General features: G+C 41.5%; 1 protein-coding gene across 2 annotated transcripts in view; it reads left to right on the top strand.

Annotated features, from left to right (window-relative positions):
- The window catches only part of piezo1 (piezo type mechanosensitive ion channel component 1 (Er blood group)), a 199,556-nt gene that overhangs the window by 107,710 nt on the left and 77,423 nt on the right, over positions 1 to 14,423 (top strand). For both annotated transcript variants that reach the window (XM_061911144.1, XM_061911143.1), the window contains 3 exons: positions 70 to 246; positions 10,525 to 10,650; positions 12,938 to 13,138. In XM_061911144.1, the coding sequence (XP_061767128.1) occupies positions 70 to 246; positions 10,525 to 10,650; positions 12,938 to 13,138 (504 nt within the window). The remainder of the gene's footprint in view (positions 1 to 69; positions 247 to 10,524; positions 10,651 to 12,937; positions 13,139 to 14,423) is intronic.

Raw genomic sequence — 14,423 nt, 5'->3', positions numbered from 1 at the left:
AGCAAGCAATCAAAAAAGTCAATATTAAGTTGCATTCTAACTTTTATATATTTTTTGTGTTTATTTTAGCCATCTGTGCTTAACCTTGTCCTGGTGGTGCTGTGGTCACTGGCAATGCCATTTAGTCGCTTCAGGCCGATGGCTTCCAGCCTGTCAACAGTCTGGGTGTGTGTAATCATCATGTGTAGGATGCTGTACCAGCTAAGTATCGTCAGCCCTCCTGAGTACTCCAGCATCTGTGGCCAAGTAAGAAACTATTCTCCCAATGCCTAACATAACAATTGATTTCTCCATTTACACACACACACTATCCACCCATCCATCCATTTTCTACCGCTTATTCCCTTTGGGGTCGCGGGGGGCGCTGGTGCCTATCTCAGCTACAATTGAGCGGAAGGCGGGGTACACCCTGGACAAGTCGCCACCTCATCGCAGGGCCAACACAGATAGACAACATTTACACTCAGATTCCCACACTAGGGCCAATTTAGGGTTGCCAATCAACTTATCCCCAGGTGCATTAACCGGTTACAAAATGGGAAATCCTAGACAAGAATGGTATCAACAATTATTGCTTTACTAAAAATAACAATGTATTCATTTAGAATATTCTGCATTTACTGTACATCATTGGTGGGTGCGGTTTCTGTGTTTCTTCTGAATAAGGTAACCGATGAGTTACCTTATTCTATACGAAGCAGTGCAGTTCCACACCACTTTACTACACCCACCATAACAAATGTTTGACGACTCCGGAATGTTTTTAATTAGTCAAACTTTATTTAGAAGTACTTTTCATATATTCAAAATGCAACACAATGTGCTTTACAGAATTAACAATTAAAATATATGTACCTATAATGCCTCTCCATCCATCAATCATTCAATCAATCAAAATGTATTGATATAACCCTTAATCACAAGTGTCTCAAAGGGCTGCACAAACCACAACTACGTCCTCGCACAAACTAATGCAGTGGTTCCCAAAGTGAGCACATTTAAAGGAGAAATGCACTTTTTTTACATTTTGCCTATCTTTTATAATCATTACCTTCGTCTTGTGTTAGGATCAGTACCGACCCGTTTTAGTTTTTAAATGAGTTTATATATTATCTATCTATACGAAGCAGTGCAATTTCACACCACTTTACTACACCCACCAGCTCATAAAATCCACCAAAAAAAACATTAAAAAGAGCCAACAATGCTCCATTTACATAAATGTATTTGTTTGCATCAAGGCTTTTTGACTTTGTCAGAAACCTCTATTTCAACAAAATAACATTTTTTTTTTTCACTAAATTATAAAACGCTCTGGTTGAAATGATGACCTTGGTGTTGTAAGGGTCGGTTTCGATCCAGTTATAAAAATAAGATTATCAAGCAATAATTAGAGCCAAAACTGAACACACTGAAAGACAGCTCCTCTACCAACCATGTGAGCTTTAGGAGATTCTCATTTTACCTTGTTATCCAGTACAAAAACAAATAAAGACGGGCATCTCCGGACATGTGAGGTAAAATCAGTATAAAATTATTAAAATGAAAAAATAAATAAAACAATTTTATTTAAGAGATGTGTTCCAATACCCCTCAGTAATAGTCGGGTACCACAAAAACCTTTTATTTATTTATATGATTCTCATGAGTGTCACACCTGGGTGAAGTATTGTCTGGTTTCATGTTGTCTTGTCATTTCCTGTTTTATTTTGAAAGCTTAGCTCTCCCTCTTGTTTCAGGTCGCTTGCCCTTCCTCCTGTTTCACTGGTCTGATGTCTCTCCTGATTGCCTGATTGTGCCCACCTGTGTCACCCTCCCTCATGTGTATAAATGTCTCGTCCTTGTCTTGTGCCAGAGTATCTCGTCTTGCTACGTGTCTCCAGCCTTTTCCACAGCCTTGTCTACAGCCTTGAATCACGTTCACTAAGTATTGCCTTGCCTTATTTATTGTTTTCTTTGTTTCCTCTGAGAAAGAGTGATTTTGTTTGCTAAAGTTTTGGTCTAGAATTTTGTGTTTATTTCAGTGCTTTGCCTCCTTTTTTTCCCTCCTCTTGGAGCGCTTTACTTTGTAGTTATCTCAGCTTCTTATAGCGTACTTTCTGTTTAGAGTTTCTGGTCTCCTCTGCGTGAGTGATTTACCTTTTTTGCTAATCATAGATTGTTGTTCTTTTTGTTATTAGATTTGTGTGTAATTTTGCTATTGACTTTTTCCTCCCTTTGGAGTGATTTTCTGTTTATTGCGTTTTACATATTTGTCTTTTGTTATCATAGATTCTATAGCCGCCTTGCCTTAATCACTCTGTTCACAGAGACTTCAAAGAAAACTGTTAAATAAAGCCTGTGTCAATTGTCCCCTTTCTGCACCTGAGTCCTCATTCTCGCCAAGGTTTAACAGTATACTCTGGCCAGTATGGACTCAGCAGAGGCTAAACAACTGGCTGAAATCCTGCGCACCCAGGAATCACGGCTCGCCCGACAGGAGGATTTTCAGACGGCAATGGCAGCAAACATGAGTCACCTTTCCTCCCGGCTGCAAGGGCTACTTGAGCAGGTTGCTCGACCGGTTCCGCCATCCCAGCCCCCCACGCCACCCATTGCTCCCACTCTGTCTTCACCTCCTCCCGGAGCCGGATGCAAGCTGGCCCCTCCGGCGCCATACGCTGGCGCCCCGGGTTTGTGCAAAACCTTTTTGATTGACTGTGCTATTTATTACGAGTTGATGCCCCATGCATTTCCCACTGACCGTTCCAAGATTGCTTTTATGATTTCCCATCTTACGGACATAGCCAAGTTGTGGGCTTCTGCCGAATGGGGGCAGAACTCGTCACTTTGCCACTCATTTACAGACTTTCAAGCTGCTTTAACAAGAACTTTTGACCCAGTGTCCTCCAGCAGAGAAAAGGCACAAGAACTAAGCAGCTTAAAGCAGGGCAGCGGTTCCGTGTGCGACTACGCCATCCGCTTCCGCACGCTGGCAGCTGAAAGTACATGGGACGACATGGCGCTCTATGATGTTTTCCTTAAGGGGCTCGGAACTTCCATACACGACCTTCTCATTCCCCTGGACCTACCCGATAACCTCGATGCCCTCATCGCACTAGCCATCAGGACGGACAACCGACTAGCTCAGCTCAAACGACAGCGAGGTGAAAGATCGGAAGCTGCAGGAAGAACCGCCCGTCCTTTCGCACCTGGCTGGTTGACAACTCTGCACCCACCTACGGAGCTACATCCTCACCTGCGCACAAATGGGAAGGAGGAACCCATGCAGCTGGGGAGAGCCCGACTGACCCCGGAGGAGCGACGCATGCGGCAGATGGAGGGAAGATGCTTTTACTGCAGAGAGGCAGGCCATCTTGTCGTTTCATGTCCAACCAAGGGGTCCCAAGCGGTGAGTCATGTTCCGGCTGTTCCTCAGACGCCACGTATTCTTACCAAGATCACGATAACTCATCACACGACCACAATACTAGAGGCGCTAATAGACTCAGGGGCAGATGAGACTCTGATGGACTGGGGTTTAGCTAGGAGACTAGGACTCAAGTCAGAACCTCTAGCTAAACCCATTAGGGCCAGGTCTCTAAATGGTAAAGAGCTTTTCACCATCACACACATCAGTGAACCTTTCCAAATGAACATAGACGGCCACCAGGAACAAATTTGTCCATACCTGATTATTTCCCCCTCTCATTCGCTAATCTTGGGGTATCCATGGCTGTACCAGCATAACCCTCGTGTTGACTGGAAAACAGGGAAGATCAGTGTATGGGGAAGGGAATGTACCCAGAAATGTAATTTTTCTACTGTCCAAAAGAAAAATGTCAAGGAAATTAATCTTCTTTCTGCCAACCCTGCCACAGACTCAGAATTCCCGGACCTGAATTCTGTTCCCCCCTGTTACCACCACCTACGTCAAGTCTTCAGCAAAACTAAGGCTCTGTCACTTCCACCCCACCGTTCCTACGACTGTGCCATTGATTTACTGCCAGGAGCCACTATTCCCAAGGGGCGCCTGTACTCTGTCTCTGGTCCAGAAAGAGCAGCCATGAATGACTATATCTCTGAATCACTAAGAGCTGGCTTGATCCGCCCATCGTCATCACCAGCAGGAGCAGGGTTCTTCTTTGTGAAGAAGAAAGACGGCTCGTTAAGACCCTGCATTGATTACAGCCCACTCAATGAGTGGGCTGTAATCACAAGAATCTGGAATACATCAAGAAGGCTAAGAGACTCAACTCTCGCCAGGCCAGGTGGGCGCTTTTCTTTAATCGCTTCTCCTTTTCGCTCTCCTACAGGCCGGGGTCCCGCAACATCAAGCCAGATGCCCTGTCACGACTATTCGACCCCGAGCCTAAGGCCAAGCAACCTGAGACCATCCTTCCACTGAACTGTGTGGTAGGAGCGGTAACTTGGCCAATAGAAACTGAGGTTAAGCAAGCTAACGGTGTGGCCCCACCACCTAGGGGATGTCCTGATAATCGATTGTTTGTCCCCATTGAGCTGCGTCCTCGGGTGATTCATTGGGCCCACACCTCACTGCTTTCATGTCATCCAGGAGTTAAAAGAACTGTGTATGTGATATCCCGGCGGTTCTGGTGGCCATCCATGGAGACGCAGGTCCGGGAGTACGTAGAGGCGTGTTCGGTCTGTGCCAGGAACAAGACTTCTTCCAAGCCTCGCATGGGACTTCTCCAGCCGCTCCCAATCCCCTCCAGACCATGGTCAGACATCGTAATGGACTTCGTTACTGGGCTCCCGGTTTCACAAGGTAATACCACCGTTCTCACGGTGGTCGATAGATTCTCCAAGATGGTCAGATTCATTGCTCTGCCTAAATTACCAACCGCCAAGGAGATAGCGGAGATTATGATGATTTATGTGTTCAGAGATCATGGATTCCCCAAAGACATTGTTTCAGACCGGTGGCCCCAATTTGTATCACGGTTCTGGAGGGAGTTCTGCCGACTCATTGGAGCCAAGGCCAGCCTAACATCTGGATATCATCCGGAAGCCAATGGCCTGACCGAACGACTAAACCAGCAGCTGGAAACTGGCCTCCGGTGCTTTGTCTGCCAGAACCCCTCCACATGGAGCAAGCACCTGGTCTGGGTAGAGTATGCGCACAATTCATTGCCTACATCAGCCACCGGCCTCTCTCCCTTTCATTGTGCCTTAGGGTACCAGCCTCCTCTCTTTCCGTAGAATGAGTTGGAAGTGTCTGTCCCCTCCGCCCATGCCATGGTCAAACGTTGTCGCCGTATCTGGGCAGCCGCCCGCCAGGTATTGAACAAACAAGGAGATCGGATGAAGCGTGCAGCAGACCGCAAGAGACGGCCTGCGCCCGCCTACCAGCCAGGTCAGAAAGTCTGGCTATCAGCCAAGGACCTGCACCTCAAGGTTCCATCAAAGAAACTGGCACCACGTTTTGTAGGCCCATTCCCAATCAACAAACTCATCGGACCTGCAGCGGTGCGGCTTCGTCTTCCCCGATCCCTCCGAGTCCATCCCACCTTCCACGTCAGTCAGATCAAACCAGCCAAAGAAAGCACCATGGTCCCAGACACCACGTCCTCCCCCACCACCCGAAATGATCGAAGGTGGACCAGTATACAAGGTTAAACGCTTGTTGGCAGTACGCAACCGGGGCCGGGGCAGACAATTCCTGGTGGATTGGGAAAGATATGGACCCGAAGAGAGACAGTGGGTTCCGTCCCGCCACATTGTCGACCCCACTCTCATCAGGGACTTCTATAGACTCCACCCTGAGGTTCCTGGGCCGTCAGGAGTCGGCCTTAGAAGAGGGGGTTCTGTCACACCTGGGTGACGTATTGTCTGGTTTCATGTTGTCTTGTCATTTCCTGTTTTATTTTGAAAGCTTAACTCTCCCTCTTGTTTCAGGTCACTTGCCCTTCCTCCTGTTTCACTGGTCTGATGTCTCTCCTGATTGCCTGATTGTGCCCACCTGTGTCACCCTTCCTCATGTGTATAAATGTCTCGTCCTTGTCTTGTGCCAGAGTATCTCGTCTTGCTACGTGTCGCCAGCCTTTTCCACAGCCTTGTCTACAGCCTTGAATCACGTTCACTAAGTATTGCCTTGCCTTATTTATTGTTTTCTTTGTTTCCTCTGAGAAAGAGTGATTTTGTTTGCTAAAGTTTTTGGTCTAGAATTTTGTGTGTTTATTTCAGTGCTTTGCCTCCTTTTTTTCCCTCCTCTTGGAGCGCTTTACTTTGTAGTTATCTCAGCTTCTTATAGCGTACTTTCTATTTAGAGTTTCTGGTCTTCTCTGCGTGAGTGATTTACCTTTTTTGCTAATCATAGATTGTTGTTCTTTTTGTTATTAGATTTGTGTGTAATTTTGCTATTGACTTTTTCCTCCCTTTGGAGTGATTTTCTGTTTATTGCGTTTTGCCTATTTGTGTTTTGTTATCATAGATTCTATAGCCGTCTTGCCTTAATCACTCTGTTCACAGAGACTTCAAAGAAAACTGTTAAAAAAAGCCTGTGTCAATTGTCCCCCTTCTGCACCTGAGTCCTCATTCTCGCCAAGGTTTAACAATGAGGTTCATTTTACCAATTTTTTTATTGAAATCAAGGGGTTTACTGACGAAAAAAAGGCCCACTGGCCCACACCAAAAATATTAAAACCAATATTTTCATGGATAAAGAAGCCTAACAAGGTAACCAAGAGATGAAAAACAAATTGAATGATAGATAATTGTTTTAAGTGTCTTTTACAGCTCATTTAAGACATGGGTCAAAACCGACCCATTAACATAAGAGATGGTAACAGAAAGCTAACACAAGAGGAAGGTTAAAAAAGACATGACATGCATTCTCAATATTAAATAAACTTAAATAAATGTCTGCTTACAGCTCATAAAATCCACCCAAAAAAACATTCAAAAAGCGCCAACAATGCCCCATTTACATTTTGTGACATGAATACTGACTAATTGATAGTAATATTGTTACTATAAGCACTAACGCAGACAAACTATTTATAGCGGTGCTATGATCACAAGCTGTCTGCCAATGTTTACATCATTGACTGCTGTGCTGATTCCTCGATTTTTTTGCTCATCAAACTTTATTGTACATCATAAATCATACATCTCACCTGGAAATAGGACGAGGACATATTCCGACAAGTTGGTTCACTTTGACAGCCATTCAGACCTGAAATGGCGAGATCGACACGAAAAGACGCTTGTTCCACCCCCCTTTTCTTCGCAAAGATTATGAGTTGTTTTTCATCTAATTGGGAATATAAGAACATCCTAGCAGTCGGCATCCCAATGACAGCAGACTTTGTACAGTAAGTGATGTTTTATTATGTTTGTTGGCTCTCATGACGTCCGCAGTGAGTAATAATCAGTGACGAAAAAAATTTGATTTTTAACTTAATGCGCTGCATATGCTTAGAATGATCAAAATACCTAAATATTAAATGAGCCTGTTATTAACCTAGTCGCATACATTGCTCTGGTGTGATTATGGCCCATTCCTCCACATAAGCAGTCTTCAAATCTTCAAGGTTCCATGGGTTTCTTTTATAGACATTGAGTTTCAATTCTTTCCATAGAGTTTTTAATTAGATTCAAGTCTGGTGATTGGCTGGGCCATTCTAGCAACATTAGTTTTTCTCTTTGAAACCTTGAGAGTTTCCTTGGAAGTATGTTTTGGATGGCAGCAGACTTTTGTCAAGAATGTCTCTATACATTTGCCCATTCTTCCTTCCTTCAAAACTGTGAAGTTTACCAGAACAGAAAACAACTCCACACCATCATGACTCCACCTCCAAATTTCACTGTTGGTATGGTGTTTTTAGGGTGATGTTTAGTGTCATTACTCTTCCAAACGTGATGTGCAGTATGGAATTCAAACAGTTATAATTTTCTACCATCAGACCAGACTATTTTTTCCCCAACATTTACCTGGCTTGTCCAAATGTTGTTCGGAAAGTTTTTTTTTTTTCAGCAATGGGGTTTTACGTTGTGAGGGTGCATACAGGTCATGGCGGCGGAGTGCATTACCCACTGTTTTTTTTCCTTGTAACAACAGTACCTGCTATTTCAAGGTCTTTTTGAAGTTTTCCAGAGGTGGTCCTTGACTCTCGGACAACTCTTCTGATTACTCTTTGCACTCCTCTGTCAGAAGGAGTAACTGATTGAGGCATATTTATGGTCGTATGATTGGTTGTCCATTTATGTATTATGGCCCCAACTGTGCTTACTGGAACATTCAGGAGCTTATATATGCACCTGTAACCACCTGTGTCTTGAGACATCTCTTTGCTTTTATCCTTCATGAGATTAAAGTTTAAGTACCAATGATTGTCACGCACATACTAGGTGTGGTGAAATTTGTTTTCTGCATTTGACCCATCCCCTTGTTTACCCCCATGGAGGTGAGGGGAGCAGTGTACAGCAGCGGTGGCCGCGCCCGAAAATCTTTTTTGGTGATTTAACCCCCAATTCCAATCCTTGATGCTGAGTGCCAAGCAAGGAGGGAATGGGTCCCATTTTTATAGTCTACCGATCTCAGAGCGTACACTCTAACCAGTAGGCCACTGAGTAGGTGTCTGGTCAGATGTGTTTTAACTCACACTTCGGCAGTGAGACCTTTTTGTTGGCCATCAATTATGACTGAACCAGCTGATATTTATTTGCCATGACAAGGGGCTGGATTGCTGTTTGATAACTAATAGATTTTAGGTGTTGTCTTGGCTTTCCATGCCTTTTTGCACCTCAATTTTTTCATGTTTTCAATACATTTTTTTCTGTGTAATTTCACATTATTACACACAACTTAATGTCTGATCTTTTTTGTTCAACTTTCTTTGTATGTATGGATTTATTGGGTTGTTCCCAGCATCTGGGGAAATGTACATGTCAATAGCACTGTTGGAAATATATGGAAATGGTGATGTGTTATACTTATTTCAGCCGCTGTATTACATATAGCCTGCCACAATCTAGGATCAGGTTGAAATATAATAGAATAAAAAGCTTTACTGACATTGTATTAAATGTTTCAGGGTTTATGGTTGCCACTCTTGGTCTGTGCTTTAAGAAAAATACAATCATTAGTAAATACTAAAAACATTACTATGCCTAAAGTTCACAAAGAAGACACGTAGCAGATAAAACACACATTGGCAAAGACAAAACACAAATTGTAGTAATTACCGGTAGTTACAAATTTCAGTTGTTCCACTTGCATTAGTCCTGGTTTCAATCCCGGGCTCAGGATTTTTCTGTGCGGAGTTCGCATATTCTCCCTGTGACTGCATGGGTTCCCTCCGGATATTCCGGCTTCCTCCCACCTTCAAAAACATGCACCTGGGGATAGGTTGATTGGCAACACTAAATTGGTCCTAGTGTGTGAATGTGAGTGTGAATGTTGTCTGTCTATCTGTGTTGGCCCTGCGATGAGGCGGCAACTTGTCCAGGGTGTAATGCCTTCCGCCCAAATTCAGCTGAGATAAGCCCCAAAAGGGACAAGCGGTAGAAAATGGAGGGATGGATGGGCACTTGCATTAGTTTGCGCTACTTGGGCAATTTAAACTCCGAAAATATTTGAATAAATATTTAATTTATTCAAGCCAAACAGCTGCATGCATGTCTATGTAGCTGTATGGACACAACAGGGTAGCTGAAAATCATTTTGCAGGTCTGGATGATTATTTAAATCTTTACACAGATTTGGTAATAATGTCTTTCCACCTTTGGAGAGGCATGTTTTAAAGCAGCGCTTGCTGGCGTGTGGCACCTTGATCGATAGTTTTGAAGCGCAAATACATTCATTATGTGCTTCACGAACTGTCTTCATTAACCAGTAGAATTGCCTTTATTTTCCATTTTTCGTTTCCACGCTGTTTCTCCTTGTCCGCTCTGAGTGAGCGCGTGCTGACACACTAAACACGCACCTCAGCTCTCCCCTGCATGGCAACATGTTGATTGAAAAAAAGTACTGGTATTTTTTAAAGGTAGTATAGCATCATTTTCAATTCATTAGTATCACGGTAGTTAATTATTTCGGTATAAAAAACGACCCTAATACCCTATAGTAAAGATAGTGAAACTGTATTTTTCTTTTTTAATTTTTGCAAATTTATTAAAGCATTTTTTTCAATATATTAACAGTCTTTGAAATGATGCTCAAAAGTCCTGTATAAACTGATCATCCTTGAGATGTTCCTACAGCTTAAGTGGAGTCCACCTTTTCAGTTAGTTGGACATGATTTGGAAAGGCACACACCTGTATTTTTATAAGGTCTCATGGCACAACTCGAACCAAGAATGAAGTCAAAGGATTTGTATGTTTATTACATGTATTTCTAGTTTGTCTATCCCTTGTACTTTTCATAATTTGCAGCAGACACGTTTATCCATTGTTCTAGTGATGCTTTGTTCCTTCAAGGTGGGGCCTTAACACAGAATAATTCAATCCAAATGTGTGGTTATTTCGGTTATCAATTATTGATTGTCCTGCTTAACAGTTTCCTTCTCTTTCCCTAATAGCCTCTGCAAAATGAAACCAACCTGTCCGAAAAGGAAATAAAGAATTCTTCCCTCTATGGGGCACCGGTGGATCCAGCCAGATGGTTTGGCATCAGGAAGGAAGCTACCGTACTGGACTATAGCAAGGTATATTGTGTGTACAGTATATGCTGAATTCGAGTCAAGCCCCCTTAAAGATCATCTCATCTCCCATAAATGTTATATTTTTAATGTAAGGTAGGAACCCTGGATACCAGGGAGGACTGAAGTTAAACAAGAACAAAGTTTTCAAAAACGAAAAACATGACCAGTGTTCCTACGCTTCTGGTGGCATTTAAGAATAAACACAATTTTCATTGCTCTTAATAATCATGACAATTCAGTCACAAAGGATGATGGATAAAATTGATGGATGTGTGTATAGAGATGAAGATATTATGTTCTATATACAGTATGTTGAAAATGTTTGTTTTTCTTGATTAGTAGACTTTGACAAAAATTTGCTACCGACCAGGTTTTAATATTTAATGCTTGTTACACACTTAATCCTTAAAACAATTATATATAGGGATGGAAATTGATAAGATTGTTCAGTTTCTGATTCCACTTTCAATTCTGTTTAACGATTCGGTTTCTTAACGGTTCTCTTAACGATTCTTATTTGGAAAAACAGAGAACAAAAAAGGTGCATTAGCATTCATTTTGTTTACCTTAGTTTAGAGGTAACATGACCTTACGAAGCCAACAGGGAGGTTTTAAAATGCACATATGTAGCATAGAAAAAAATCTATTTAAAAAAAAATATAAGAAGTAAATATTCTTCTGTAGAACTCAACAAAATAAAACGTGTAAATTAGGCAATAATGGTACATTTAGTAACATTTTCAAAACTTTTGTCATCTCCCTTAAAAATAATGGTAAACTCATAATAGTGGAATGGTTTGTTTGGAATTAAAAAGTGAAACTATCATACACATAACATGCTACTCAAGATATTTCAAGCCTTCTTTTGATATATTTGTGCTGATAATGGCTTACTATTTATGAACAACTTGAATTGAAAATCTCAGAAATTGTGGGGTCTTCACAAACTGTAAGCTATGACCATCAAAATCATAATAAAGGCTTGACATGTCTCACTTTGCATGTAATGAGATAATATCACATTTTAGTTTCACATTTAAAGTTGAATTGTTGACATGAATGGAGCTTAGCTCGAAATTCAAATGTTATGAGTTCCACCTGTATAATGGAAATGACCGAGTACAGGAAAACTTGCATTTTTTTTCTCCAACTACGATTGAAAAGTCACCTCTTGAAAATCAGGATCACTGTGGCAAATTGGTTCAAGATTTTGAACACAAACTTAGTCATTTCTTGTCTCTCCTGCGTGTTCTCTTCCCTGCGGCGGTAAAACGAGAAACTGTAGCACCGGGCAGCAAAAATGAACTAGAGCGAGTACTTACTGCCTGCCTTGGAGCCAGTCAGAATATGTCTCTAGTCTTGGTCATCTCAATGACAAGGCATTCATTTCAATTTAACAAATAATAACGCTAACATGATAGGTGGAGAGTTATTACCTGTTTTATTCACGCCAGATGATGTGCTAACGTTACTTGCTGTATGTTCAAATGTTTTAGCATGTTGCATGTATCTCCTCTTGATGAAAAAGCAATATTGCAATTATTACAAGTAGAGCTGGTGCAATCATTTCTTGTAAAATGTAATTTTAGAGCGTTTGTTCCGTCATTTTGTTGTATGACATTACTGCGCACCTTGCGTAACGATGCCATTATCAGCTGTGGCATCCTCGAGGGAATCGTTTAAAAAATTGGCAAATAACTAATTGATACACTGGGAACCTGTTCTGAACAAAAACTGGTTTTCGATACCCAGCCCAGTCATATGCCATACCCTAAAGCAGGGGTAGGGAACCTATAGCTCTCGAACCAGATGTGGCTCTTTTGATGACTGCATCTGGCTCTCAGATAGATCTTAGCTGACATTGCTTAACACAATAAGTAGTTAATAATTCCGCTGGTAATCACAGTGTTAAAAATAAAGTTCAAATTATAAAACATTTTTATGCATTTTAATCCAACCATCCGTTTTCTATCTCACCTGTCCAACATGTCGCATTAATGGTAAGAATGATCATATTTATTATTGGTTAACTTCAGAATAACAAAGTTATTAAAAAGAACAAGAGACTTATTATACTCTAAAAATTTTGGTTTTACTTAAAAATGCACGCATTTAGTTGTATTCAGTGTTAAAAAATATTATATTGCTCTCACGGAAATACATTTTGAAATATTTGGCTTTCATGGCTCCCTCAGCCAAAAAGGTTCCCGTCCCCTGCCCTAAAGCTTTAGATTTATATGCATATTTTACGCAAGTTTAATAAAATATTGACCTGTTGACCTTTTTACAGAGCCATTTAGCCGTGCTGCTATTGTTGGTGATTGAGGCCACAGTGTATCGTCATCAGGCTCACCACTACCGTCAGCTTCAACAATCTCCTCCGAGCATACCTGCCCTGTTCCCAGAAGCCACTAGGGACACTTTGGACAAAGGCCTCATACCATGCTTCAAGTACCTGCTCAACTACACTTTCTACAAGTTTGGATTAGAGGTAATTAGCGTATTCAGTGTTGTTTTCATAATGTTGATTTTACAACGTTGTTTGTTGTTAAATGTTTCACCACTACATCCATGTGGTCAGAGGTATATATACATACAGTACACTCATCATGTGCTCAAATGTCATTAATTTTGGACCTTTAGTTATTTGAACCAAGGCTGTGTTCAACTAAGGATTTTCATTGTCAAATCTAATTAATTAGATTTTACTTATACAGTAGTACCTAAATTTTTTATTCAGTTCCATGACCGAGCTCCTAATTCAAAACACTGGTTGGTATCTTCATCAGCGTCGTCCATTGAAATGATTGTAATGTAAATCATTTCAAAACACCACAAGTTTAACATGAAAAACTAACTTTTAGTGAGAAATGTGTTTGAAAGACAATACATGCTACATAAAACTACAGTAGTTTAAAGGCCTACTGAAACCCACTACTACCCACCACGCAGTCTGATAGTTTATATATCAATGATGAAATATTAACATTGCAACACATGCCAATACGGCCTTTTTAGTTTACTAAATTGCAATTTTAAATTTCCCGGGAGTTTTTTCTTGAAAACGTTGCGTTATGATAACGTGTACGCTTGACGTCACGGGCTGTTTGGAAATATGAGCGCTGCGCACACACACAGCTACAAGTCGTCTGCTTTAACCTCATAATTACACACTATTTTGGAGATCTGTGTTGCTGAATCCTTTGCAATTTGTTCAATTAGTATTGGGGAAGTCAAAGTAGAAAGATGGAGTTTGGAAGCTTTAGCCTTTAGCCACACACACACGGTGATTCCTTGTTTAAAATTCACGGAGGTGAAACTTTACTATGGATCACAGCGAACATGGGTCCCGACCGAATGTCAACCGGCAGGTTTCGGTGAGAAAATTGTGGTAAAAAGTCGCTTTTTACCGGGGATCAGCTGAGCTTGTGCCGCCCATAAAGCTGCCGTCGACTTCCCTGAGACACTGTGCGTCAACACACCCGTGGACACACACCTCCGACTATCAGGTACTGTTAAACTCACTAAAACGCTAGCAAACACAATAGAAAGATAAAGGATTTCCCAGAATTATCCTAGTAAATGTGTCTAAAAACATCTGAATCCGTCCCAATGCAATCTGTTTTTTTTTTTAAACTTTTTTTTTTTTTTTTTTCTAGTCCGTCGCTATCAATATCCTCAAACACAAATCTTTTATTCTCGCTCAAATTAATGGGGAAATTGTCGTTTTCTCGGCCCGAATAGCTGTTTTTGTTGGAGGCTCCCATTAGAAACAA

This window comes from Nerophis ophidion, linkage group LG09, assembly GCF_033978795.1.
Source record: "Nerophis ophidion isolate RoL-2023_Sa linkage group LG09, RoL_Noph_v1.0, whole genome shotgun sequence".
NCBI classification, from domain to species: Eukaryota; Metazoa; Chordata; class Actinopteri; order Syngnathiformes; family Syngnathidae; genus Nerophis; species Nerophis ophidion.
This window is presented reverse-complemented; position numbering and strand designations above follow the sequence as displayed.